At 36.2% G+C, this 27,803-nt stretch overlaps 1 protein-coding gene across 16 annotated transcripts in view; it reads right to left on the bottom strand.

The window, feature by feature from the left end:
- RBFOX1 (RNA binding fox-1 homolog 1) overlaps positions 1-27,803 on the bottom strand; it is a 751,763-nt gene that overhangs the window by 489,925 nt on the left and 234,035 nt on the right. For 15 of the 16 annotated variants that reach the window (XM_090151326.1, XM_090151330.1, XM_090151338.1 and 12 more), the window contains one exon: positions 26,548-26,595. The exons of the other annotated variant lie outside the window; for it this stretch is intronic. In XM_090151326.1, coding sequence (XP_090007452.1) covers positions 26,548-26,595 — 48 coding nt within the window. The remainder of the gene's footprint in view (positions 1-26,547; positions 26,596-27,803) is intronic. 16 annotated transcript variants of the gene reach the window in all.

The following is a 27,803-nucleotide window of genomic DNA, read 5'->3' as shown; positions in this document are numbered from 1 at the left end:
TACCAGGATGAAATACACTTCATTAATTTCCCAATTTATTTGACAAACATCCTTTCTGTCAACAGTGTGTCAGTCTGCTTTCCCCATTCTGTGTGATATCCAATGCCACCGATTTATTGCCAAAACAAAGAAAACCCTGCTTTCTTCTCGAGTTTCTCTATGTTCTCTCTTGAGCATCACTAAGTGATGCAATTCATGCTCTTGCTTAAGAACCTATTACATTTTGGTCATAATGTTCTTGATGACTAGTGCAACTGTTGTAGAATCAGTATCTAGTGATAACCAAATGAAAAGTTTTGCCCTCTGAAATGGAGATCTAGAATTGCTTGCCCTATAAACCACATTTGTGCTTTTTTAAATCCAGCTGAAATGACAGATGACTTTAAGTCATAAGAACCAGCAGCATCAGACCATCAGTGTAAACATCGCCTCCCACACTCTGCCATGCAATCAACAGATTTTGTGCTAAGTGAAACTGCCTGTTCCTCTACAAATAAAGTACAAAAAGATAATCATATATTTCAGAGAGATAAAACTAAGCTGCTCACTGCAGTTTGGAAATAATTGAGCATGTGTGCTCAAGCTTCACACAGATGTTACAGTGCTCTGAGATTCCTTGCTGATGAATATGGTAAACCAAAACACCCATCTGGACACACAAAAACAATACACAAATGAAACCCTGGTCAAGTAATTCACTCTGCATTGATGACTAGGGTCTTTAATTTAGATTGCTCGTAAAAGTTATGTAATCGTAGACTATTCAAATGTGGCAGGAAAATAATAAACATTTTATTAATCTGAGAGAAATACATAAAAACATTCGTAATCCTCTAAAGTTATCACCACAGAAACTGCTTCAGGCTTTAAAAGACAAAGTACTTGGCAATTATCCTGCTACAATATGACACTCACTGTATTATTAAGTTTAATCAACTGTTAATTCAAAATAAAGAGGTCTTCTAAGCACTGCATAGAAAATTCCTGTTAATTTATCTTACGGTGTACAATGTAACACACTCACCAACAGCTGAAAACATGAAGAGCACTCATACCATGCTCCTCCAGATCCAGAGAGACAAGGCAGACCTCAGGACAAAAGGACTGCTGTCGGCTACTGGCCCAAACCAAATTTGCTGTTTTAAAAATTAAAACATAATATAAGCTTAAAATAATTCACTGAAGCACGGAAGGAAAAGAAGCACATTATACTGTACTTGATATGCCAAAAACAAAAAAAACCACCAACTAAAGACAATACTATTGTGGTAAACCTTAAGCTCCTGAAGTGGACCTTGTAATGAAAAAAAAATGGAAATTCATGTCCACGTTTCAATTGGTGAAGATGATTCTGTTCATGATCTTCTTATAGACTTTCCACCTTAGGTGACTAAAAACTACACCATTATTTATACTGATTAACTGTTATGTTTTGAAGTATTAAATTATTTATACTGTACTTCAATCAATCTAAAGTGAAGCGAGTTCAGACCTGGGATGGTGCTCTGAAGGTGTGAAGAAAATGGGGTGAGAGAAACTATAATAAAGGGACTAGGCAAAGAATACTGTCAGTTACAGAGAACGAAAATTGTGTTATTAGAGATGTAAATAAACAGTTAATAAGTGCCTATTCAAAAACATCGGGTAGAATATACAAAAAATACTGACAAATTTACCTGTTCTCTATGTATCACGAATTTTCTGTCAGCAACAGTATTAAGACCTCACACCATGCAGAACGAAGAAGTACTAATCCACAAAGGCTCTATTCACTACTCTAAGAGATTGAAAGGGTTTGAGAACCCATATGCTAATACATTCTACCATTAATTACTGTAAAAGATAAAAGAAAGTTGACAGGTTTAAGGAATTAAAATAATATCTAAATAGTATATTTCTCTATAATTAGTATATTTTTCTATATCCCATTTTTTAAAACAAGCTTTGATGCCTTTTCCCTTCAGGTTAAAGATCTTCCCTTTAGTACTACACGATGCATATTTGGTAAAAATAAAATGAAGTATAAACAGAATATGGAATGGGTTGCCAGGGGGAAGCTAACTATCTGAATAGATCACGACACCTTCAGTTAGCTTTAAACACCTTGCCTATTTGTATTAATGGATTCAAGTATTACCAATCTTCTCCAACCCTATCTCAAAGATTAAAACATAGACAAGCTATAAACCATTAATCTATTCTTGAAGCAACAGAACCTACACTGCAAGATGTTAAGTGTGCCTATAATAACATGAAGATCCTATTATGTAAGTTACTACAGAGTCTAAGATTGCATGGCCTGGTCTGCTTGCTTTGAGTCTAACAATGCAGTCGTACATGAAGCACAATTTAAAGCTTACAACAAGAGACTAAGTAGATATAAATAAAGAGTAGTCCCACTCCTGCCATGTACTTGGTATAGATCCTGAGGCAATTCACCACTTTTTAGATGCCTCATCTCTATGGAAGGAGTAGATAACAATAAACATATATCTCACACACATTTCAAAGTTAAGTTAGCACTCAGAGTTGAATTTTGAACGTCTCACTCAGATGCTAAAAACAATTGCACTGATATTATGAAGCTATGCCAGTAGGTTAGTACTTGTGCAGCCTTACAAAAAGAGTTCTAAAATGTTCATCTCTTGAACCACTTTACTAGCTTCCAATAAAGTACCTTTAGGATACTTCCAGTTGCATTTATATGACATAAATGATACTATTTTAATAATTTGTTCTTGTGATATTTGGCGATGAGGGAATTATTGCTTACCTGGGGAGACAACAAAATTAGAGAAATGACACAGAAGGGACATCAAAATGAATTAAAAAGCTTCAGAAATTAACCAGACACACCATTCCACTGATGTTTGTTGTTGTAGGAGCATCCAAGTGAGAAGCGTGAACGGAGAATCAAAAGAATTTGTGGTATTATAAATAATTAAAATTTCTGCCCTATCATTTCTCAAGGCTCACAAGGAGCAAGGGCGTGCAACCAACTGGGTCAGACAAATGAACCCATTCACACAGCTGGCAAAGAAGTCTGCCTGAGCATAGCTAATGTGCTGGGGTAGGAATATTTGAACAGGTGTAATTATACTAATGATTTATTGAATGTTTGATTAATTGGAAATTAAGTGACTGCACAGTGGCAGAATTGTCATAGCTAATTGTTCAGATGTTTGGTTAAAAGGTGCTCAAACTCCCTTCAGAAAGGCAATTAACAACATCTTAAATCATAGAAATGAATTACCTGTGTAGAATTATCTGATGCAAAGGTACGCTTACACACAAACAAAAAACTGAACAAACTATTCTCACAACGAGTGAATTCATAAACGTATTAAGGTAGGTCGCAGCTACCTTATACTGCAAACAAAAGCAAAGGAAGACGTAGTCCTTGTGACTGGCAGAAATAACATGGCAGATAAAGTTGTACAGGGTCAACGGCCATTGAGGAGGCAGTCCAGAAACATCTGGAGAAGGCTCCCATAGGAACTGACCGTCAACTAATTGTTAACAAAGCTATTTCCCAGGTAAGCTTTAGATCTTATGCTTTGAATGAATGTTATTTTAAAGTAACTTAATAAAAAAATGCTTACTATTGTTTTGTTCATTTTTCAATGAATGGTACAGAATCAACAAAAAACAGGGTTCTGACATTTCTTTTTCATCTGTGTTCACTGATTATAAGTCAACTCCAAATCAAAACAACTTTGAATGCTAGAATTGCAAGCTTAGCTTGGTACGTGAAAAATAGTTGTGTCCTGGCATATCGTGACCTATCATCACCATCTGGATCCAAAATTCATCATGCAGTAGCTTCTTGGTAATGTAGTTAATGGAATAAAGTAAAGTCTCTTCATAACACAGACATTGCGAAAAGGCCAAGATTATATAATGCAACTACGGAATCAGAACAAATGCAAATGAGTACTCAGACTACAGTTGATAATTATCAGACAATAGGTTTACTATTCTTATCATTTCCATTATTTGGCAAGGCAGTTAAGAAAATTTCAGAAGAGAACAGTAAGCCTCCAGCTAATTCCTGGAACATAACATTTCTTCAGAAGTTCTATAAAAAACACACATAGACTTTACTATTAAACTGCTCAGTTTGAGTAAGCTTGTCAGGACTCAGATCAGGAGACCAGAGGCATGCTGCAAACCCAAACTGAAATCAGGGCCATTAACTCTGTACTGTGCAGAAAGATAGAGGTTTTTTATGAACGGGATACTGGTAAAAGTTTGAAAAGCAGTATTACCAGAGGCACTATCCTGTTTGAACACTTCTGCTTGAGTTAATGCATGTTACATATGATAGCTAAATGACAGTTTCATAAACAAGCTGCTTTCTGTATATCCTCAAACACTAAGCTTTTGCTTTTGAAGTTACATATACAGATGAAATGCTTCATTCATAGAAAGCAAATAGCTCACGGTAATTACTAATGTAATGGTAATTACAACCATGACTTAAGAGGGCTTTGCTACTACTGTTCGAAGGTCTTGATAGCAAATCACAACAACTCTTTTCCCACAAGGAACTATGTCATAACGTAAGCCACATAATGTTTCTAGTTTAAGCGCAGACTTGTAATAATAAAAAAATAATCTATGTTTTGTACATTTACTCTCAACAAGGACTGTTGTTCTATCTACTGCTTTTTCTCATTAAGACGAAAAACGAGCCGAGCCCTAAGAGCTTGTTGAGACTGACAAAAGCCACAGGCCCAGAGAGAGATCAAGTGAGCTTCACTTTTCCTTGTACTCTCAATTTGAATAGCTCCTTCTATAATGCTTGAAAACACTTCATACTGCATCCACAATAAAATGGATGCCACTTGACAGAGTCAAATGTGGAGCAAGTCTATAACATCATACTGCTCCTCCTTTCCCACTTAGTAGCAGAATCCGCTGATTCCAATTAACTGAACAGCTTAATTAAAATAAAATTAGCACTCTTTGCCTTCCCTGCTGTCCTCCCTACTGTGAAAATCTACTGGTATTCCAACTTCTAATTACGAAATTGACTTACTTAAAAACATGTTCTTTGAACTTCCATTTATCATTTTTTGTTCTCCTGACAGTCTCACATTTTGCCACTTCAACAAACATCACCCTTTCAACCACACAAAAGATAAATAAAAAGACCACTAATGAGCTCCAAGCTATTTATCTTATGATAAGGCCATGAAGTAAATAAATTTAAGAACAACCAGGTTCAAACCTAACTTTATTTAAAGGACATGTGTGTAAGTTATCAAGAAAACCAGCTAGGGTATAGTCAATACAGTCAAGTTGATGAAATTAAGAGAAGATATTAAGAAAGAATGAAAAAATTCCAGGTTATTTTCAACTACACCATTCGTTTCTGCTGTTGTATATGATAAGAAGACTTCCTTTAACTATTTAAGTTACAAAAAATGAATTTGAATGACTATGCAACTGCTTTCTTTATCAAGAAAAAGAAAACCTCTCGCCAATCAGAAAGTCTCCACCTAACATCTCACTTCACTACTAACATGACAAAGTGTTTCTGTGTCAACAAGAAAGAAAAGCAGAATGATGGAAAAGAAAACGTGCTCTCACAAGATGAAAAAAGTAAATATTAACCTTATGGATGTTTTCTGAGATACAATATGCTATGCACAGAAAGCTGTAGAGGAAGTAAGGACATCCAAATCATTTTCATAAAGATGTATTAATTCCAATTCTACTTGCATAATCTCAACAGATTTGAATAGGTCTTGATACTGGAATCATCTACCACATAGCATTCCTGCACCCATAAACTGCATTTTTTAATGCAGGATTAAGAGAGATTTTTTCCTTTGGGAAAGGAATGCTGAAAAGTTCAGAAAGAATTCTATTATTTGATTAACTTGCTCCAAGGAATTGTACTGTGTCAACAAACTAAAACAAGGAACAGCTAATAGTTCACCCCTGAATATAGGAGTTGTTTTGTTTTTACATACATGTATTCTCAACTAGAGGTGATATTTCTCTCATGAGCACATGGAGAACACGTTTCAATGAGACACTTGATATTAAACTACTGTGACGCATCTCTTGTCCTCAGCAGTTTCCTAAGGATCTCTCTTTTTTTTTTTTTTTAGAGTAAGACAAACATTATAATTCAACTATGCAACTGAAAATAGCATATAATCCCTACCCATATTAAATAGCATTGTTTTGCGTAAACCTTGCAGAAAGCCTTTAAGACAGATGTATTTATACCAGAAATATTGTAAGGAAAAGCCATTTCTTAAATTGTTTATCGGTTAGAAGGCCTGAATCCATTATCTACTACATAAAACAGTAGAATGCACGTGCATATTGCTCAAGTACTTCAGTTTCTCAAGAAAAAATAATTTCATCGTTGTGGACATACTTATCAATATAAATATTTTCAGTTTTACAATGAAAAAGAGTCATTTACTAATAAGTTAATCTATTAACTTTCCTTTTGAGGGATCTTCCATACTTCATTTTCACTTTTCAGTTCCGTTTCTTGTTATTTATACCATTAACATATGCTACATACAGCTGCAACTGTGTCAGCACAGATTGCGAGTCTGAGATCATAGAAGCAAACAAAAAATCCTTTTAATGTATCTCATATAATTTAATTAGTAACTGGATTATATAAACAACATACAACATTAATATATAATTACAATGTAATATTACATATGTAGTATTGTATGTTGTTAATACAGTTCAGTTAGTAATTAAATTGTGACAGAACACACAGATCCCACAGTCCAAGCAATATTATTGTTTTTATACGTGTACAGTAGATGGCAGATCTCCAGGAAAGAAATGACAAAAACCTATGGCAGTAGTTGTGGGGAAGATGCTATAGCAATTCCACTGTTTTTCCTTTCTGTTTAAGAGAGGACACTTTAAGTAAACTAGGAATTAGTGATGGAAGGTGCTGCACAGTTTTTCAGATATTACTGCTCGGAGCATCCTAGTGCCAGTTGTTGGAGAGATGAGGGCCTGCCACTTGCCACCAGGCAAAAAGGTTTCATTAACTCACCAATAGGATTCATTCTTTATCATGTTTTTGACATTTACAGAACATTTTTCATTTTCCATTACCTCAAGGAAAAACAAGAGGGGAAAGAATAAGGGACCTTTCATTTGCCAAACCATCATTTAAAGAGACTGAGCTGGTTTCATTAACCTTTTTAATTTCCGTCATTTTTGATTTAGGACAGTATTACAATCAGTAACAATCAATTTTTAACATTTTGTGTTTATTTAGGAAACCACTAGAAAACAACATCCTCTGTGTCTTATGTTATACTAACACACACACACACACCCCGAAGAAAAACATTCATCCCTTCTTACATCAGTCCTGGCATTTCTTTCCAGCATCAGCAGGGTTAACATCTTTGTGGGTGTAAATACATTATGTTAACATCAGTTGACAGTGTGATAAGGATACTATACATATCACGTATCAAAATAAACTGGTGTTAATATTTTATGCTTCCAAAAATGAATTACTACTTTCCTTTTAAGCATTTTTTTTTTTTTTAACCTATGAAGCTACTTTTTCAGCCCCATGTTGGTTAAATTGAATTAGCCAGTAAAATGAGATATACCAAATCAATTTGGTGATTTATAAGAGGAAAACAAGGATGGAAATACTGTTTTCTTTCTTCCTTTTAAGCATTCTTATATCTTGAACTATGCAAGTCTCATCAATTTTGCAAAGGAAAGAAAAAAAGAGAAAAGCTTTATTAGATCAAAATGTTAATTAATACCTGTTTTTAGATTTTTTTTTTTTTTTTTTTCCAAAGCAATCAGTCAGTCTATCTTTGCATTAATGCACAGGAATGAAATATACCATTATAAAGAAATCTGCATACTGTTCACTACTACATTTCTTTTCCTCAGCAGCTCCCACAATCATCCCATTCTCTCAGGAAGAAGAAAATGCCAAAACAAGTATTTTTGCTAGAATAATGATGTTCAGCAACTCTAAGCTTCCGTTTTCTTTTTCATGATGCAAAAGTATTGCAGAGCTGAGATTCATTTGAGTGATATCCAATCCCCTCCTACCTATCATCAGAGCGCTAATAGCATGACAGAAGTAGAACCCTGTCTGTCTGTATAGCCATACAAAAATTGAAAGCCAGTCATAAGAATGTTTCATATGAAAACAAAATACAGTCTTAAGAGTTCAAAGCTCCTCGGGAAACATCCCTCAAATTTCTTTCCCTGTGTTCTGACAGGTGAATGGCACCCAGCAATCTTCAGGTTTGGCATATAAAATCTACACAGATGAAGCATTTCTTAATGCCTTCCTGATCTAAGAGAAGTGTGGTTCTACACAAGTGCACGAGCACCATACTGAAGTCTAAATACGGTTGTCCAATTGTCTGTGCTAAAGAAATATTGCTAGACTATGTGTTCTATTAACGCAAACTGAGAAGTAAGCTTTTTCCTAATATTCCCCAAAGATTCTGGTATTAGTGTGAAGTTTCAACTGTCTTTGATTATCTTCGGTTCATCAGGTTTTCTATTGCACAGAATTGCAATGAAAGATATCACCAAAAAAAAGCATTAAGTGGACCAGACAGCTTTCCACAGAATGTTATAGGCAAAGGAAACTCAAAGATCGGGCCCTAAAACAGTCTTTCTGCACTCAGAATAAACCTCAGGGTACAGCCTTCACTTGTTATCCTCTTTCTACTTGAAGCTATGTCAGTATTATACGTGATGAATAACAGTCTTAGGAAAGCATTAAAAAAATTGTATTCTTCATTATAAAGTTCATTATACAAAATGCTGAAGGTTTTTGACCTTTTCCTCATAAAAAATGCTGTTTATACTAAAAAGTAAATCCAATTTTACAGCATCTTAAAATGAAAAGAATTTTTTTTTTAATTAGTGGTTTATTTAACATATAAAAAAAAGGAAGCGTTACTTTCACAGAAACAACTTTGAGCATTTAGACAAACTACCAGCCTACCTCAACACTGCCTTCATCTATAGCTGAAGCCCTTTACACTCATCCACGCAGCAAAAATATTAGTTCCACATCTAAGAAACACTTCACATCTAACAACAATGCGAATAGGATGCAATTAAACATACAAACAGCAATGTTGTTCAATAGCAGGCACCTATTCTAACCCAAAATCATTGCCAGGGATTATAACAGTTACAGAGATGACAAAACAAGACCATTCCTAAGAAAATACAAAAAAGATTAATTTTCAGAACTGCTAGTGATTAGCAGTACAAGATTCCTATTGTAATGGACATTTAGTTTACTAATCAGTTGGACTACCTGTGAATGCAAGGATGACTGCCCTATCAGGAGGCCCATACAGCTCCCTGCTCCAAAACGTACGTTAGCAGAAGGGCACTACAGGGAATTGGATGCCAGTATAAATCATCAAGTCAGTGTCTAAAAGGTCCTTTTTTCGCTGTATGATGATTTGGGAAATCAATACCCACACTGAATTCTACAAATAACCTTCCAATCACATAAACTAAAACAACGTTACACATTATAAATTATTGCATTTTCAAGCTTTTCACCGCCATAAAAACTGAAATTCGTGTTATCATTTATCAACACTAAATTATGGTAGGCTAAATTTAAGAACAGGAAAATAAGAATACTCAAGAAGTAGACATTTAAAGAAGTAACTGAGAAAACAACAACATTCAGAACTAAGGAGAGGCTTTTAAGAGAGCGGCACATTTCTTTGAATACACATGTAGGTATAAGAGGATCTTTAAGGAACAGCTATAATGATTCCTGAAATCAGAGAGCCAGAGAACATCAGCAGCTGTTTTTATCTTGATTTTTTTTTTTCCCCTCCACATTTTTAAGTTTGAATTTAGTATTTTTGCTTTCCAAAGACTTACCAAACCAAAAAAAATAAAGAGCGAGACGAAGTAAATACGGTAATAGAAGTCATGAATGACTTCACCTGCTACCGTATTAACCATTTTAGTAAGGCTGATTTAGTATATGGGATTTTGATGAAGACAACTGATATAATCTGTGTAATTAATCTGTGTCAATTCTAAGGCATTCTTATCTTCTAAAGGAAATGGGTCACGATAAGAAGCATTGATTTCCTGCTCCTCCCATCTCTCAGATGATGAGCCCACGTTCGAAGAACAGCATTACTGCTTTATTTACTGTAAACCAAAATCTCACTAATGCATCCAGCAAACTAAAGGCATGAATGAATGGCTAACCTCATACGATCAACACGCACAGGAAACCACACACTTCTACATGTACAGAGCAATTACCAAACCATCCGTGTACAGAAAAGCCACCAACTCTGAGGATCTGACACACCTCCTATCACAATTATCATGGTATTGGCTTCTGCAAATGCAGAGGGAAAAAAAAAACCACCAAATACAACAGCCACAATCATAGATTTTTCTCACACCTGTATGCAACAAAATAACCTACAAAGTCTGATTTGCTGCTTCTAGAATAATTAAACATCTGTCACCCAACAAAAAAGTTCCACCTGAACTAAGGCTTTACTACAATAGACTTCATTTTTGAGCTATATAAAGAAAGAGAAGCCATACAGAAATAAAACGCACTCCAAGAACCAGAAAACATTAGGCCGTAATTTTAGCTTTACAGACTTCACTGACAATAAAAATTCCTCAAGATCTTCATGCAAATGCTTGACATTACTTGTATGTAGTATCTATATGCCTTAAATGATACAATATCAGCATAACCACTGATGTTTTGGGTTTCTATTTTTCATCATCTTCTCTTTGAAAAGGCCAAGACCATTTTATATATTAAAGGATCTGAGGGACTATCAAACAAAGCTCTGTTTATCACATTTATAAACGTCCTGTTGCTTATGTCTGATAACCAAATGATGCTGTCATGGAACTTACTGTTTTATACAGACCTACATGATGGAAGTCAGAATAGAAGTAACTATTTTTAAGGCAACTGTCCACATTTAGTCTTGCAATTGAATGCCTCTATAGAACTGCGTCCTTCGAACCCTTTGCTCAGATCACATTTTCTACCAAATACAGTGTTCTTTGAAATGTGATTAGTCTTCAGCAGAAACCTGGTTTCAAGCAACTCTTTCTGGTATTTAACAGACTTCAAGCGTCTGTAATTCAGCCAGGGTTATGCTCATGGATTATACAGAGAAAGTTGTGATTAAAATTAATCCATCCTGTAACACAGCAAAAGGAATGTATGGTGTGCTGACATACAGCCTTGGAAAACCAGACACATCTTGGATAAGTTGCTCTGTTAGTGATACCATCTTCGAAGAGCAAGAGCCACCAGCAGCTCACAACAAAAATAGACAATTAGCTTAATGATCATTTCAAACAAAATTAAAATATAAAGTAATATAGTGGGAAGAGCATCTTCTGAATCAGTCTGAAATTGATCATTTCAGCCAGCATACAGGCAATCAGAATCAGACTTAATGGAGAACAACAAGAAGATTTCTCTATGGAATCAAATTTCAGAAGCCTTAAAAAAGCAAAATTCTCCAACCAAGTCAACATCAGGTAATTTTGGCCTTTGTCTTCTACAACAATTCCAGAATTTTCAAAAGGAAAGAAAGTGCATTACGCATTTAAACATAAGAAGAGAGAGGGCAGACAGTACAGGAATCTCTTCTCAAAGATGACTGCTTTACCTCAAATATTAAGTTAGAAAACAGGGCATAGGAAGATACCATTTGTTTTCTTTTTTTTTTTTTTTTCCTACAAGATGAAGTTCCTGATTTAAAAGTGAATCTCTGTCAGCTTGTTTGTTGTTTTTTTTTTTTAATTTTTGTTTCTGTTTCTCTTCATTTCCTCTTTTCATGACAGCTAGATATTTAATACCTTGGATGATTTTTATTCAGTGTGAAAGATCGTTCAGGATTCCCAAGTACTCGCTATACTAATGGAAAGGCAATTAAGAATATTTTAGTTAAAAACTATAAATCATGACATATCCACACAGTGTTCACCTCCACTCCTAGCTGTACAGATTATCCCACTGAGACAAGCTACAACATCCAGACAGAAAAATTTCTCAAGCACTAAAGACCATATTAAAATGATATCTGCCACTGAGCCCAAGTTACATTAAAACTTAAACAATTCATTGAAAAAAAAACAAAAACAAAATACAATTAGCAGACATTTGATGTTCCAAAGAGTACGGCTACAAAAGGAATGACACATGCCAAATTCTCTCAACACTTGTACAGACTGTTGTTAAGCACAAAGAGAAACACTCAGAGGAGATGAGGCAACAGGTAGAAGTTGAACAAACAAGACAGTTTGCAAATATGTTACATTATCTACTAGAGTCTCTAAAAAAAAATAAAAAATAAAAAAAAAACACGTCTTCAACCACAGTTAATTTCATTACAAAAGTTGAAAATTCCGTGCTTTGTTGCACAAGCTTCATAGGATAGAGCCACAGATCCAGTTGTGTTAATCAGATACCTAGACAGGCAATCATTATAGCTCATCTAGCTAGCCTGAAGTATACACAGAGTACTGCCAATGTGGAATTAGCCACATCAAGTAACGCACAACTTCAATTTATGTAAGAACTTACTCTTCAGTTGCTTTGTAAGTCAAGTTGGACGGTCCATCCACTAGAGTGTGTCTTATCAACTAGAATTTCCCTTTTCATAGGTTAAGAACTGCTGTATGTATATAACCTAAATATTGGAAATTCTGATAACCAGCTGAAGAGTAACTGAATTTAAATTTAGAGCTATTTCTTATGCTGTTTTAAACATTCTGTGCAATGAACGTAGGAAATCCAAGAGATGGTGGGACAATAGACGTAACATCACCAGTTCAAAGACAAAGAATTACACTGAATGACGAAAATTCCTTTTTTAAAATACTTGCAAGAAAAGTTTACGTTTCAAACTGAATTGCTACTCAGTTTGCCAATCAAACAAATCCCATTCAGCTACACAATATGACTGTGAATATATGCCTGACCAAACAGGCAGGTCCTGCCATGCACCCTACGTGCCACAGGAGTCAGGATTTAATCGACTGGATAGAAAAGGCAAGTTAATAGCAGTGGGTCTCTGGTTTATCCCCAGGAGCATTAAGTTGGAGTTTTATAGCAAAAGAATCCACTGCTAATTTCATTCTCTGTTATCTCAGTGTCAACCACTGTATTAGTCTATCCCTTATGGACAAATTTGCTAATGGTTTTTGTCACAAATACTGTAATAGCAACGGTGTTATGAAAGCCTGATTACTTGGTAATCATACAAACACACCAGACACTATGGAAAGAAAAAAAAAAAACCTGAAAAACCTCAAAACAAACAAAAAAAAAGCACCTCCCAATAGAATTATGGGTAATAACCTGCTCAGATAAGTATGTTTAAACACAGCAATCACATTACAGATGAAAACAAACCTCAGCAAAACAATTTGCTTTTGAAATGGGGGAGTTTGCAGTGTACTTCTTAGATCAGTAATGAATTTGGGTGCTTTGAAAAGAATTAATAGAATTGCTATTTGGACATTCAGTCATGACTGTTACAAAAATAAAAACATCAGCCTACAAAAAATTACCTACTAATCACCAAATCCTTCAGCTCGGTTTTGTATCATATCATTCCCATGGCCGTGCTGTAAATTGGCTACCACATCTTCTCTTAGCTCATTCTGAGCAGAAATCAATACATAAAAAGAAAGCCTTCAACAAGATGCACAATCCCTACTCCTCTCCCTCCAACAATATTATCTAATACAAATAATGCCTCAATGACAGCAAGAGTATGGGGAGGTAAAGAGGGATTCAAAGTGTGACAAGGACACCCTGATTTTTCTGTTGCCATCAATCCAATCGGAAGCTCTCATTTTAGGCTGAAGTGTGCAAAAATAGGGAGATTTTAAAATCTCCAAGTGTCAGCCCATAAAGCAAACCTCACTTCTAATGCCTTAAACTAATTCCACTTCTTCATTCCTGTGTGAAAAAGCAGTCACTGTGACATACATGGATTTTATGTAGCCTTTAAAGATGAAACTACAGTTCTTAATATTTTTAATCAAACTGAATGTTTTAAGTATTACTATAGTCAACCAACAACAGTAGCATTACGTAGGAAGTGAAGGACTGGCTTGAGATAAGCCATTTGAAAAATACTAATAATTTTGTTATGCAGAATGCTAACAGAAAATGTAGTGAAGTGACAGTGCACCAAATTAGGATATGATACACAGAATCAGTAGCAAAAATTATTGGGAAGTTCTATCAGATCTAAAAGAGGACAAAATAAACATAGTCTGTAGAGCAATACAGAACCTTAACCATGGCTTCTGTCGAGGATGAGCAAACCTTATCACGATTTAGAAGTTATTGTAAAATTGGGTTGTTGTGGGGGGAAAAAGAAACCAAAACAAAACCCTCCTTTAAGAATTGATTCATTAAAATGAAAAAAAGCATTCACTTATTTTATTTTTTAAGCTTACACTGCCACCTTCTGGTTATGTAAGCTATTTCATCCACAATGTGCCAAAACTCTACTGGTCAACTTAAATTAAGCAGAAACTGACCAAAACTTGGTAGTATGCACAGCTGAATGAAAAGAAGATATGGAGAAATTTGTAGTACTTACACATAAACTATTATCTTGAAGGACTAATGAAACATAATGAAAGGGAATTTCTGGAAGAACATCAAATTTGTGTATGTTTTAAAGACAGAAGAAAATAAAAGGCAGGTTAAGAACACTGTAATATTTACAAAAGCACCTCCTCCTACAGTGAGCATCAAGCTTTGGGGCTTTTAAAACTAGTTTTGAAAAGGCAAGGGTTGGATGTGAAAGAGCAACTGTAGGAGATATTTTGATATCTATTACTAAGTCTATTAGCATACAGAATAACTTGGTCCCACTTCTGATATGACTGCATTCTTACCATCTCCCATGCTAGACTGTAACACACTACATAGGCTGCTCTTGGTTTTGGATGAAGTAAGCAAGCCATGTTTCCAGAGAGAGGGAGAGCACCGAAATAACAACTGCCATGCTTTGAGAGCCTTTGTATTTACATTCTTATGAAGAAGCACATCTTCCAAAAGACGTGACACTTCACTTCCAAGATGACTTTTACCTATATTAGCTATATTAAAAGTTTTGGACCAATAACCTTCAGACATAGTAGCAACAATCAATATTTGCATTGAGTTCAGCTGAGGCTATAAGCAAAGCCAAGCCTCCGTAAGCCTTGCTTACCTAAGATGATATCGAATGCTTTTCACGCCATGCTATAAGATGAAGTCTCACAGGACTCATAGCTATTCCCAAGGTAGTCATTTAAATAGAGAAGCCTTACTCAATTGGTCTTAATTATCTCAATGGGCATAACAAGACTGCACCTATGTGAAGATACGTGAAAAATCCTTACTGTTTCTGGTATCCTCCTGAGTTACACAGAGTAAATCAATCCAGTCTTTCCCAGACTGATACCTCTATCTTATAATGAATTAATTCTATAGACTATACATGTAAACAGGAATCAGCCTGAAAAATGACCTAACGGTATGATTTTATTTATTTGTGATAAATCACGTGGAATATCAAATAAATTCTCAGATTCAGTGCAAGGCTTATTTCAAATCATTTATATCAAATTTCAAATTATTTATTCTTTAATGTCAAGGGTAAGGAAGCACTGGCACAGGCTGCCTCATCCCTGCAGATACCCAAAGGTCAGGCTGGGTGGATGCTGAGCACTGATGGAGCCATGGTGTCCCCATTTACTGCAGGTGAGTTGGACTATAAGGCATTTAAAAGGTCCCTTCTAACTCAAATGATATTATAATTCTACAATTCTGCGATTTGTTTATTGTTCTGTTTTTGAATCTCTTTGCTATCATCTTAGATTAGGCTTCTTCAGAAGGGTCAAATTCTTCTATTTGACTGCTTTTCTAAACAACTCGAATACTGTCACGAGAAAACTCCTTACAATGTTGGTTAGTAATAAACCACTGAAGTATTTTGCATCTCGTAAGGCAATAAAAATATCAAACCAGAAAACAAAGCCAACCCTCTCAAGCAAATCTCAAGCAAATAGGAATGTGCTCTACTGTTATGTGAAAAAGAAAAAAAGCCTTTTATCTTCAGAAAAAAACTGCCAACATCAAGAGACCCAGTAAAAGAGCCAAAGAAACACAGTCTTAACTAGTCTTTACTTACCACACCTGTCAACTGGAAGCGAAAAGCACGTCTTAACCCGGAGTATCATGGACAAAAGAAATGCTGGAATCCATTTAACAGAACTAAGATCATACATTCATAGGAGGAGATTAAAGAAAACATAATTTTGAAATACAATGAAATAATAGAAAATATTGGTTTTGAAGACAAATATTCTAGGGCCATACCAATAATAGTGTCGTAATTGTGACGACTTAAGACACGAAGTTTTCTAGGAAAATGAATTGATGAGTTGGTGTAACACGGTTTCGGTGCTGTGAGATTCTTTGAGTATCTCCTCCCTTAAGTCTTATGTCATCAGCCAATCCTTATCTGCTCAGGGAAGATCAGAATGAAGTGATCTTCGATGAAATAGATTTTTCTGAAAATGTAAATGTTCCCTACTGGATTTCAGGCAATCCATCAAAGTATATATAAAAAAAATAAAGAACAAGTTGTTCTGTTCTATTAGTCCTCAATACTTGTAACTAACAGAGGTCAGATTTTTTTCCTATTTCATTTATTTAAACTCAAGAGTCACAACTTGAATAGGATTCATTCATGCCATTATCCAGAGAAATATGAAGAAACACTTTTGTACATTAATCTGCTAGGAGAAAACACAGCTTTCATATTTTGAAATCAGAATTCTTCTTTCAATACTTACACTGTACTTTAGGACACGACCCCTGAATGCTTTTAGAAGTTGTTATATGGCACGTATTCCATCACCACCTCTCCCCCAGTAGCTATTTTAGCACTGCCTTGGGTGTCCTATTTCAGTATTCAAGCACCTCAGATAAATTGCAGAACCCCGGGATTTTTGTGACCTCAATCAACAGGAAAAAAATTTCAGCTGAACTGTGCAAAGCTGCTGTGATTAGATAAGTCATCTCTGGACAGGGTATGGTTTAGATATAAACCAAGTATCTGTATCACATATCACCCTGAGACACTAAAACATACTTGTTTAAGAAAAAAGAGAAAAATGATTAAATTTATTTTACCCCTTAAAGAAAAGTCATGAGTGTTTTACAGACAATAGAAGTGCGCAGCTCCAAATTTCCAAATACAGACCTATATTTAAATCTAAGTGGTCTTATAATAACAGAGTTCCTCAGAGGACAGTACATTGTGCATCATTATTAAAATTAGTCAGTTCTAAGGTAACTGAATTAGAAAGTTTTGAGCAAACCATCCAACACCAGAAGTCTGTGCAGCTGTAGAAAGCAATGTACTGCTACAGCAAAAGATTTACCTGGGAAGAGATTCAATGCAAAAAAAAAAAAAACACCCATGACTAACTAGAATCAATGAGAAATGAATTGGATTACTGAATAGAAGTATAATATTGCATGTGTTCAAAGTACTGGGAAAGTAATAGAGCCAGCAGGTATAAAAAAGACTTCCATGTCCGTTTCCCCTTTTATGATTCAATCATAGCAATCCCATTAATCAGGTTGGATTACTTCCCAGATATTAATTTGGCAAACAATAGCCTGATCCATTCTGTCCCCTTCAAATATGATGAAAGCAATCTGCCACTGATAATCTAGCCACACGTGTACACCTGTAAAGCCATCTAAACAATTTATGCCTAAACAGCTGGAAAACACTAAACTCAAAAAATGAAATAGAGCTTTCCCTGTTCATTAATATTCTGTAAACTCACCCTCTGCTTCCCAAGGAAGTGCTGAAACATTAGCAGTTAAAAGAGTCATGGACTGTTTTCCACAAGACAGACAGATAGAAAGAAATGCTGTATGCATGAACAAGAGATTACTGGCTTGTACACAGTTGGAAGCATAGCTTTCTCACTATTCTCACCCATTCCAGTTTCCCTACATCTCTTGTTTTCCACTAGAAATTTCAGTCTATTTCTCAGACTATTTCCACTACATTTGTAAACGGTTTCAGCAACCTAATAAATATAAAATAGTGTTGATAACACCCATTGCTTTGGTTGTGCTAAATGGCGCTTGCACAGCATCACGATCTGCTCTCTCTTTCATGCTGACAACCCCTCACACCTCTCAGTGAGTAGGCTAATGGTGGGTGAGAGATGGTAAGGAGACACAGCTGGGACAGCTGACATGAACTGGCCAAAGGGATGTTCCAAAGCCTGTAAGTACAAGCTAAGCAACAAAACAGAGCAGAACAAGGGGTGGGAGGTAGGGGGATCTTCATCTATTGGCAGCCATTGTTCTGAGACTGGCTGGGCATGTGCCCATGGGAGTGGTGAGGGTAAGTGAACTTGGATTTCCCCCGTTTCTTCACTTATTAAACTGCCTTGATCTTGACACACGAGTCTGTCACTTTTGCTCTTTCTACTCTCTTCCCCAGACTGGACAGGTGGGAGAAAGCAAGAAACTGCACAGCTAATATTTTAGCTGCTGGTCTGGGTCAACTCACCAAATGTATTAAGCCCTGTGGTTTTACATTCTTTTGCTTTTCCTCTGCTGTACTCTTGCTGCTAAATGTAAGCAATACTTTGGTTTTGATCACTGTTTTCAGTGAATCACAATTCCTGAAAAGAAACACCACAGCAAGCCAAATTCTGTATGAAACCTGGGAAATTAGTTATAGTACCAACAGTAGAATTTAACAGAACTGAAAAATCACAGAGCTCCATTTTCCAGAGGTAAAAGATTCAGGAAATGATTATCTGACAGATTCAGATACTCTGGTAAGCACACTACCCACTAGCTAATGTGTACACAATCAGTACATCTCATGTTTTCTCTCCCATAATCATGTTAATGACGTTGATAAGCAAAAAAAGAGGTACTTAGATACCACAGTTAATGCTTTATACCTACTATTCAAGAATATTTCTGTAAGAATGTTTTTGCAACCAGCTATATGGAAAACAGAACCAAAAATATAATAAGCAGCTCACTTTCTAAAAGGACTCCTATTTTCAACAAAACTTTTGATAGAGGTACAGTTGTTGATAGAGAAATGTTATTTTTATATCTCAATTTTATGACTTAGAACAGAACACTTGCCTGCATCGAGTACTTCACACACAATTTCAAATACCATTTTCTAGTTTCATACAGATCAGTTTAAATGAAGTCTACCTTAACACCACAGAGGAGCAGTTTGACAGAGTATCAGCTATACCATTAAGTAATTAGAAAGCAACTGTAATCTGAATAGCCATGTTTGTGGGCTTATTTTGACATGAGCTCTGTTACAAGGACTTCAAACAAATTACAGAAGAATTTCGTTCCCCCAGTTTTACTCGCAGAAAAATCTAACTTCCAGCCTCCCACCTCATCAGTAAGCCTCTTTGAGGAAACTTCATGGAAATGTAATGTCTCTTTCTAACACTTCTGTAGCCAACAGAGGCCTACTTCTCAATGCAAGGAAAATTAAAGTGCAGTGGAGAAACACTTCTATGGCTAAGCACAGATGGCCAGCCATATGTTTTCAGCCAGAAAAAAAAAAAAAGTTTAATACTTTTAGAAATATACTTTCTTTTAAAGTGCATTCACTTCCAAAAACTGAGGTTTGAATATGGAAAACTAACATTTCCGAGTCACGTGTATTTCAGAAAACAAACCCCACGCTGACTATCTAGGCATACAGAGATAAGGAAAAAAAGAACACACACAACTATTCTATGGCTCCTGTTCTCTCTCTTAGGAGTACCATTACTTAATATTTTCAAGTAACAATAAAAGCTGTGTATTTATTAATTTTACCTTTTAAAGAACTTGAAAAGACAAGTTAGCAAGTGCTCAATTAGTGTTGTTCTGGTAAGTTTAATCAGTTAATGTGCAATCTGTGTATCACTTAATACATGAAATGCTGCCCTGCAATTTAAAAAAAAAAAAATTAGAATGCATTGCCTAGAACTTGGGAATAGAAAATTAATGGAATGTATCTCTGTACCTCAGTTTAATGAAACAACATCTGCAAGATTACTTGTCTAATAAAAAAAGCACATCAACAAGCCTGATGCGTAACAGAAGGAAAGTATTATCTATATTTTCAAAATGTTACCATCTGGGGGCGTTATGCAAGAATAAATACTCTATCGGATCGATTCACTGATTCTCTGTGAACACAAACACTCTAAGTGGCTTTCCACAGCGGCCTCGTTATCTAACGTCCTCCTAAGAGTTACTCTGCAACCTGTTTTTGCTGCATATCCCGTCAAACACTGACCTATTCCACTATTGCCATCGCGACTAGATTCCACCTAGCTTAATGAACCAGTCATACTTGTTTGAAAAACAGCCTGTTCTAAACAAGATAAGTGAAGTTAATGACAGCTTGAAACAAAGGCTTTAGATGAATGCCCAGTACCTTAATGCTGCAACTAATTATTTAAGTATATGAAAAAAACAACAGGTGAGAGGGCCTTTTTCCCCACTCTTTGCTGTCTTCCAGAACTGCCCTTAGTTTTATTTATTTATTTAAAGTTTTTCCAGTTTAAATGTTAAACAATGATATGAAAGACTACTGACATCCTCTGAGATATTCAACAAAAATGTGAAGTTTATACATCCTTGGTACAGATCCAAAAGAATAATTAAAAGAAGTTCTTAGTTCATAAGTACAATGAGGTATAATTTTAATTTCCCCATTCTTGAAATTACAATCTTTATAATACAATAAAAAGTCAAATTATGAGTTAAAAAGTCAGAAGGCCACAGGTGAAGCTGTGCTCAGATTCTATGCTGGGAAGAATCTGCCTACAAAATAACAAGAAGCCGAATAACCATTTAGGTTGCTTGACCACCCTGCATGATCAAACCTCTCCTTGCTCCATGATAAGAAGACACCATGAGATGATGTACATCTACAGATGAGCAGTCTTACAAGGACGCTTACGGCCTGGGAAGAAAGTTACACTTAAGTTGTCCTCAGTTTCTGCTAGCCACCGAAATACAGACTTCTTAAAAAGTTGTTCATCACACAATTTCTACTTACTTTGTATGATACATATACATTTCTTTTTGTTAATACGGGTCTCTCTAAAGTCCATGTTTTCTGTTAATGTGCCTTTGAGTTCTTAACAAGTAAATGAAAAGGCACTAGGGAAGATAACCTCTGTCAACATGGAAACCATTTCTAATAAATATCATTATCATCTCATTGTCAATTCTGAAGTACTTCATTTCGTTATGGTTCTCGGAGCCCTACCTCACCTCCCTAAGCACACTGCTTAGCAAAACACGATTAAAACTTATCAAGTACCTTTGTGCAGAAAGCTGGTTAAGCATGTGCTCGACTTCGAGCATACTCCTGCAGCAGGATTTCTGAGGTGCAACCAGCATCCCGAAATGGGCCTAAGTAGCCAAGATGTTTTATCTTCCTGGATTCCTATTCAGTATTATTTGCATTTGCACATTGATGCTACAAATGTGAACTTATAACATAGCTTGTGTTTTGAACAGTCTCTACAATAATTGTGTCCTACTGCCTATCCAACAGATGAGATGAACTCTTTCAGGGCTGCCATTAAAAGTATATCTGCTGTGACACCCTTTGTCAGATCCTGAAAAAACACAATCACTCTGGACCTGAACTCAATATCTCAGCTTCTTCTGTAGTTACCATAATGCACATGTAATTCACTCATATAAAAACAAATGACCCACCTGCAGTCTCCAGACTACGATATACAGAGGCTTGATGAAAATTCCTGTCCCGTCTCCAAACTGGGGATGGCCGCACCGCCTGTCCTGTACAGTTGGAAGTGCTGTTTATCAAAGGTCATCTGCCTGCTCTCCCGGGATTTCCACTCAGCACACCCCTCCATCCTGGAGGGCACACAGCAGGTTTGCTAGGAATGCAGGGTACCCTATGAGGTGTGACCAGCTGCCACGGGACAGCTCTGGCTGGCTCTGCAACTGCACTAACCTGCAGGCAGTCGTAGCACAGAGATGAGAAGCTTGACAGGAGTGTGGGCATCCTGGCTTGTAGTGTCAGCTGCTGAAGTGAGCACGGGTCCTTATACCATGGCTGGAGAACCACACACACTTCTCGGGATTACACAGCGTGCCACAGATGAAGTGCCTGAAGCGGAGCCAAACCAGTGCTATTTCCTCCAGTGGCTTTCCCCTGCCCTGACATGGTGCCCTCCCATGAGGTACAGTCCTTCACAAAGTGCTCCGGAACGGGGCCTTCCCACAGAGCGCAGCCCTTCAGGAAGGGACTATGCACGATGCGATGCCCTCCCAAAAAACAGCTCCAGCATGGGCCACAATTCCTGCCCAGAACTGCATGGACTCTCCACAGGCTACAGCACAGATATCTGCACTAATCCTGCCCTGTGCGCTGCAGCAGCACAGCCTGCTTCACCACAGCTGTAAAATCACTGCTCTGGCTCGCGAAGCACTTCTTCCCACCCCCTTTCACTGACCTCTGTGCCTGCAGGGCTGTTTCTCTCATATTCTCTCACTCCTCTCTCTCTCAGCTGCTTAAAACATCTCTTTCTTAACATCCTCTCAACCAGCATCATTCATTGGCTCGGCTTTGGCCAGCTGAGTAGCAATCTGCCTTAGCTGGTATTCTAATATAATAAATATACCATACACGTTCCTTATGTGTGTTCAGCATGAATAGAAGTCATACAGCTGAACACATTAACACTTCAGTGGGAGGTCAAATTATTGTTTTGGCACTCGTATCAAGTCTGTCATTTCAATTCCACTTTATCAAATTACGGATTGCTTGATACAGTTGGATGAAAAGAAAAGACAGACACACACACACAAGCAATTGTCATCACTTCAGTTGTGAAATTCCATAATTGCATGTCAGTGACAGAAAGAACAAGAGAGCAGTAATAGGACTGCCATTATGATCATTCAAATACTATGGAACCTTCCAACAAGACTTTGCACTGTCACAATCTACATGCCAGGAAATTGACTGGCTTTCTATTTCCTCACTTCAGTGTTTCCAATATTTATTAGGCCAACCAGCACTGCACATCAGGTTCTAGGGCAAGCCTTTGCTGTCTATATTTCCATAAGTTATGTTTCTATTTGCAAGGAACATAAACTAAGACAAGGAATTGGAGGATCCTTTGATTTAAAAGCTATCACTAAAAATACAAGAAGAGTTACATAAAGAATTACATTATTTTTCTTTAAGAATGTAAAAAATTATACCTATTGAAATTAGAATGTAGGTCTGATTAAACTCACTGCCTGAGTTTGTGGTTATCTGGAGTGCACAAAATCTCTAATTAAAAATATCACTGAGTAGGCAGCCACAGATTTCGAAAAACTTTTCTGCAAAAGAAAATAAACCTGAAATTATTTCACCCTTCTGAAAAATTTCACCTCTGTGATGAAAACACTCCAGAAATGTCAAATTCAACTTAAGAGCTGAGATCTCAGTGGGAACTTTTGGCATACGGTGACAGGTACGTATTACCTGAACAGCTCATTATTCTAACTCGTGCATTATTCCCGCTTGTTTCCTCTACATTCTATCCTGTCATAGGATGCTTCAATAATACTCTTATTTGTCCCACAGCTAAAGAGGCAGAAGAAATAGGAATTATTTGTTCACTCAAGCAGACACCAGGAGGTCCGTCAGTTTTCCGTAAGATTCCACTGATTCTATATCCAAAACACGATTTACAGAACGCAATCACCTAACGGAGTAAAGATACTTACATAGAACACCAATACAATACGTTGGAGTCTGCCATCTTTACTCAAAAAAATTCCTTTTAACGTGAGAAAAAAATGCACCCTAAACATTCCAAAATGATATAGGTTGCATACTGACCTCAAAAGGTTAAAAAAAAAAAAAAAAAAAAAAGATATTTCATATTCACTGTTAGGAAGGTCCTAAACAGCAGAAGAAGGGTTCACAACAAAAGGATACAGCATACAATTACAGCGATAGCTTAGATGCCTGCAGTTAAGAAGCACCGTGGACAGTCTGACTCATAAGCTCTTTCTTATTTGATACCCTTATTAATTTCCACTCACAGTAACCCAAAGAACAAAAGTTAAAGTAATTCTTTTCCTACTAGTGAAGCAAAGTTTCCCGTAAACTTCTATGGAAAATATTTGGAAATTATCATTAAATTGAATAAATAAAAGATTGCAAGAAGCGATTGGATGAGCTGAATTCTGTCTATTTGTAAACTAAGTTTCTTTTTCTTCTTGTTTTGCGTTGGACTAACTTTGCAGCCTTCCCTCTGACTCTCCTTCATAACTGTATTTCCACATATGTAAACTGGGCAATATGAATGTAAGTACTTTCCTTAAAAGTGTTTTTAATTTGTTTGTGAAGTGCCTGAAAATCCTCTGACAGATGGTACTAAAAGAAAATTGTATTTTTTTCTGTTGGAAGACATAAGGAAAGGCATTGCTATACCATATCCCACAGAAGGTAACAGAGAATGATAAAACGTTATGTCGCTACAGGGAAATTTTCTAACTTACTGACCTATCATGTTATTGACCTAACGCACACCCATTAAGTCTATTGCTCTCATAAAGCCTCTGCACTCTGAGCTCAAATGTGGTAAATCTTTAAGTCAAGATGCATCTCAAAAATGTTCTCTCCATGAGCTACTTCAAGAACAGAAAATGAAGCAAGATATCCTGAGTGACCTTCAGTTACCAAGCTAATAACATAGCTGCTAGTTAATGGTCAGCATTTACTTTCCTGCAAGGTATACTGCAGAGAATGTCACTGCACATTACAGCAAATGTGAGTCTATTACTAAAAAGAGCACGCTGAAATCAAACAAAAATGAAAAAAAAAAAATACGAAGAACAAAACATCCCAAGCACAGTGAAATCCAGACGCAGCAAAATTACCCAGCACAGAACAGCCATTTTAAGTTAACTTTCCAGTCAGATTTCAGTGGCTCAAACAGTTCTCCATCCACCTCAGAACAAACGGAAAGGGAGGGTGGGACAGCACAAGGAAGATAACGCCATACCAGAACCTTGGTTCCACAGCATCGGCATGAATTAATTCAATGACAAGGCAACAATTGCAAAGCTAAACAAAGTACTTCAGAAAGTAGAGATTAAACATCAGGAAGAAAGTTTGTAAGAAAGGAAGGCACCTTGCAGACATTTTGTTGTTAGCTTGGAAAATTTTTCATTAATTACTAATGATATAGTTCATTAGTAATATATTTCACTATGGAAGTGCAAATTATGAAATGCTAATTATGCACGTCTTAATTGCAGTAGTTTGTCTTGATTTCAACATAGATAAAAATATTTATTTACAATGTTCCAGGTTCTACAAATTACACTAAGCCCCTAATTTACACTATCAATAAACACATGCAATGCAACAAGCAGTAAAAAACACATTATTATTTAATAAAATTTATATATTTTTATTTGATTGTCTCAGAATAGGTCATTAGTAATCCATACCCCTGGACTGAAAAATAAAGCTGCCATTTCAGCTCAGCAGAAGCTTCAGTTTTGAGACCGAACACAAAACATGCCACACAACGATAGCTAATTATAACATTTAAATTCTTTCAAAATGCTCCAACAAATTAAGGGAATGAGGACAACTAGATAACTCTTTATGCAAGTTCTCGCGTTTGCAAGCTAATTACACTCACATTTCAGTATCTTAATTGAACTCTTAGTATGTTTTTGTCTAACTAAAAATAATTTCCTCTTTGTTCCTGAAAACGTTGTAAATCATTGGAATTCTGTAGAACCTTCATCACACAACAAAAATGAGTTGTGCTCTCCTGCAGTAACTTTGACAGCATATTATACTAGACTTGAATACCAGTATTTAGTACAATCTGGACTTTCATGGATAACTCAAGTGTGTATGGGATTACACTGGTTTATAAAGTTTACATTTCCAGCAAAAATAACCTGGCTGTTATTAAGAAAAAGAGGAGCTGCTGAATATAAATACAAAGATGCAGTAGCCAAAAGAAGTCTGTAAAAGAAAAAATTTATGTATAACTTTGGAAAGATGAACCACAGAACTTCAGTATCACGCATTACGGCACAGCTAAACTAATGCTAGATTAACCATAAAAACCCACTGTTTCAAAATGCAACTTGAGAGCTAGAGGGCGGCTTCCTGCATCTCTTGTTTTGGAGTGTTTTTAATTCTCTTCTCAACAAGGAAGAGAAATCTAAAATTCATTCAATCTAGCAAGGTAGTTTTGTGCCTACTGAAGTAATAATACAACTGCATTAGCAATGCTATCGGGAAACTTTAACACATACACATAAAACACCATAAAATAATTTAATATGGTTAAATTAAGGAGAAAAAATACAATAAAAGAGTAACTTACTAGAGCTGCCTGACATAAATGACATTAAATCAAGCCACTTACTTTTCTGTCCTCAGTTTCTACAGAGGAATTGCACTCTGCTTTAGTATCCTGAAAAGACAAACAGAGAAGACAATGTCACAAAGCACATTTACAGTGGTGGAAAGAACTCAGGACTCAAGAAAAGGGATCTAAGTTTGATAAGCAAGTTTCTCAACCTATTCTATTTTACTGTATATTCATAAACAGTACCTTTAAAGATAAGATATTCAGTACTACAGCATTTAGAAAATTTATTAAGCTTTATTACAAGCATATGTGTTGTAAATGTAAAGATAGGACTGATACATTCTAAAAAACAAGCAGATTTCTATATACCATAGCCAGCACAGAAGACCAAATTAAAGCATCTTCTTTATAGTGTAAGCTTGCTTTTTCAACACGTATCGTGATAAAACAGTCATTTACTCTTTCCTTTACCATCAGTATTAAAAAAAGAGAAAAATAAAAGGTAAAATAACCATCAGCTCAAGAGGAAATGCTCTATCTTCCATCTGTTGACAGAAGTGCTGACGAGGACTGTGAAGTGCACAACGTGTTATGGGTCCATATTTATAATCATGGACTACTAGATGTGTTCAAGACGCTTGTGTCTGAATCTCAGGGCAATACACAAGAATACTCAAGCATCTATTTTACAGAAACATACAGACGTACGTATATATTTTTGTATACACACACACTTGGTACTTTTGCTTACTTCAGGAATCAAGCAGTCTTACATCTAACAACACCTAAAACATGTTCCTGTTAGTCCTTAGCCATTTTGTCTCTCACTGAACTGCCAGGGCTTTGAACAGTAGACAACGTGTAACCTGTTAGAGAACACGTCCTTTTTATCTATGGAAATACACACAGCAAATTGTTATCACAAATGATTGCCTGAAAGGCACTTATGTCTTTATCTTATCCCTTTGTACAAGTTATTCCTGAAAATGGCATAAACTGAGTATATCCCACGTCGTTAGACTGTAGACAAAGTCAGTGACATGTTGTATTTTTTCAGTTTTTTCAACTTCACTTCTTCCACGATGGCACACCTTGAAGCTAGCTTTTCTTACACGCTGCAAATTTAGAGACTTCTGTTGATGAGGCCCTTTTTGTTGCTTTTGTTAAAAGCCCTTCCCCAGGCTCTTACTGAAGCCGGAACTATCCTCATCAAATTTTGAAGCATTGGCTAGTTACTTGTTACATAAACCTCAAGCTACAGATTTAAGGCTGACAGCTAATAGCGGCTCCCAATAAAACTAGAAGCAAAT

This window comes from Phasianus colchicus, chromosome 16 (genome assembly GCF_987193195.1).
Source record: "Phasianus colchicus chromosome 16, bPhaCol1.hap1.1, whole genome shotgun sequence".
NCBI lineage: Eukaryota > Metazoa > Chordata > Aves > Galliformes > Phasianidae > Phasianus > Phasianus colchicus.
This window is presented reverse-complemented; position numbering and strand designations above follow the sequence as displayed.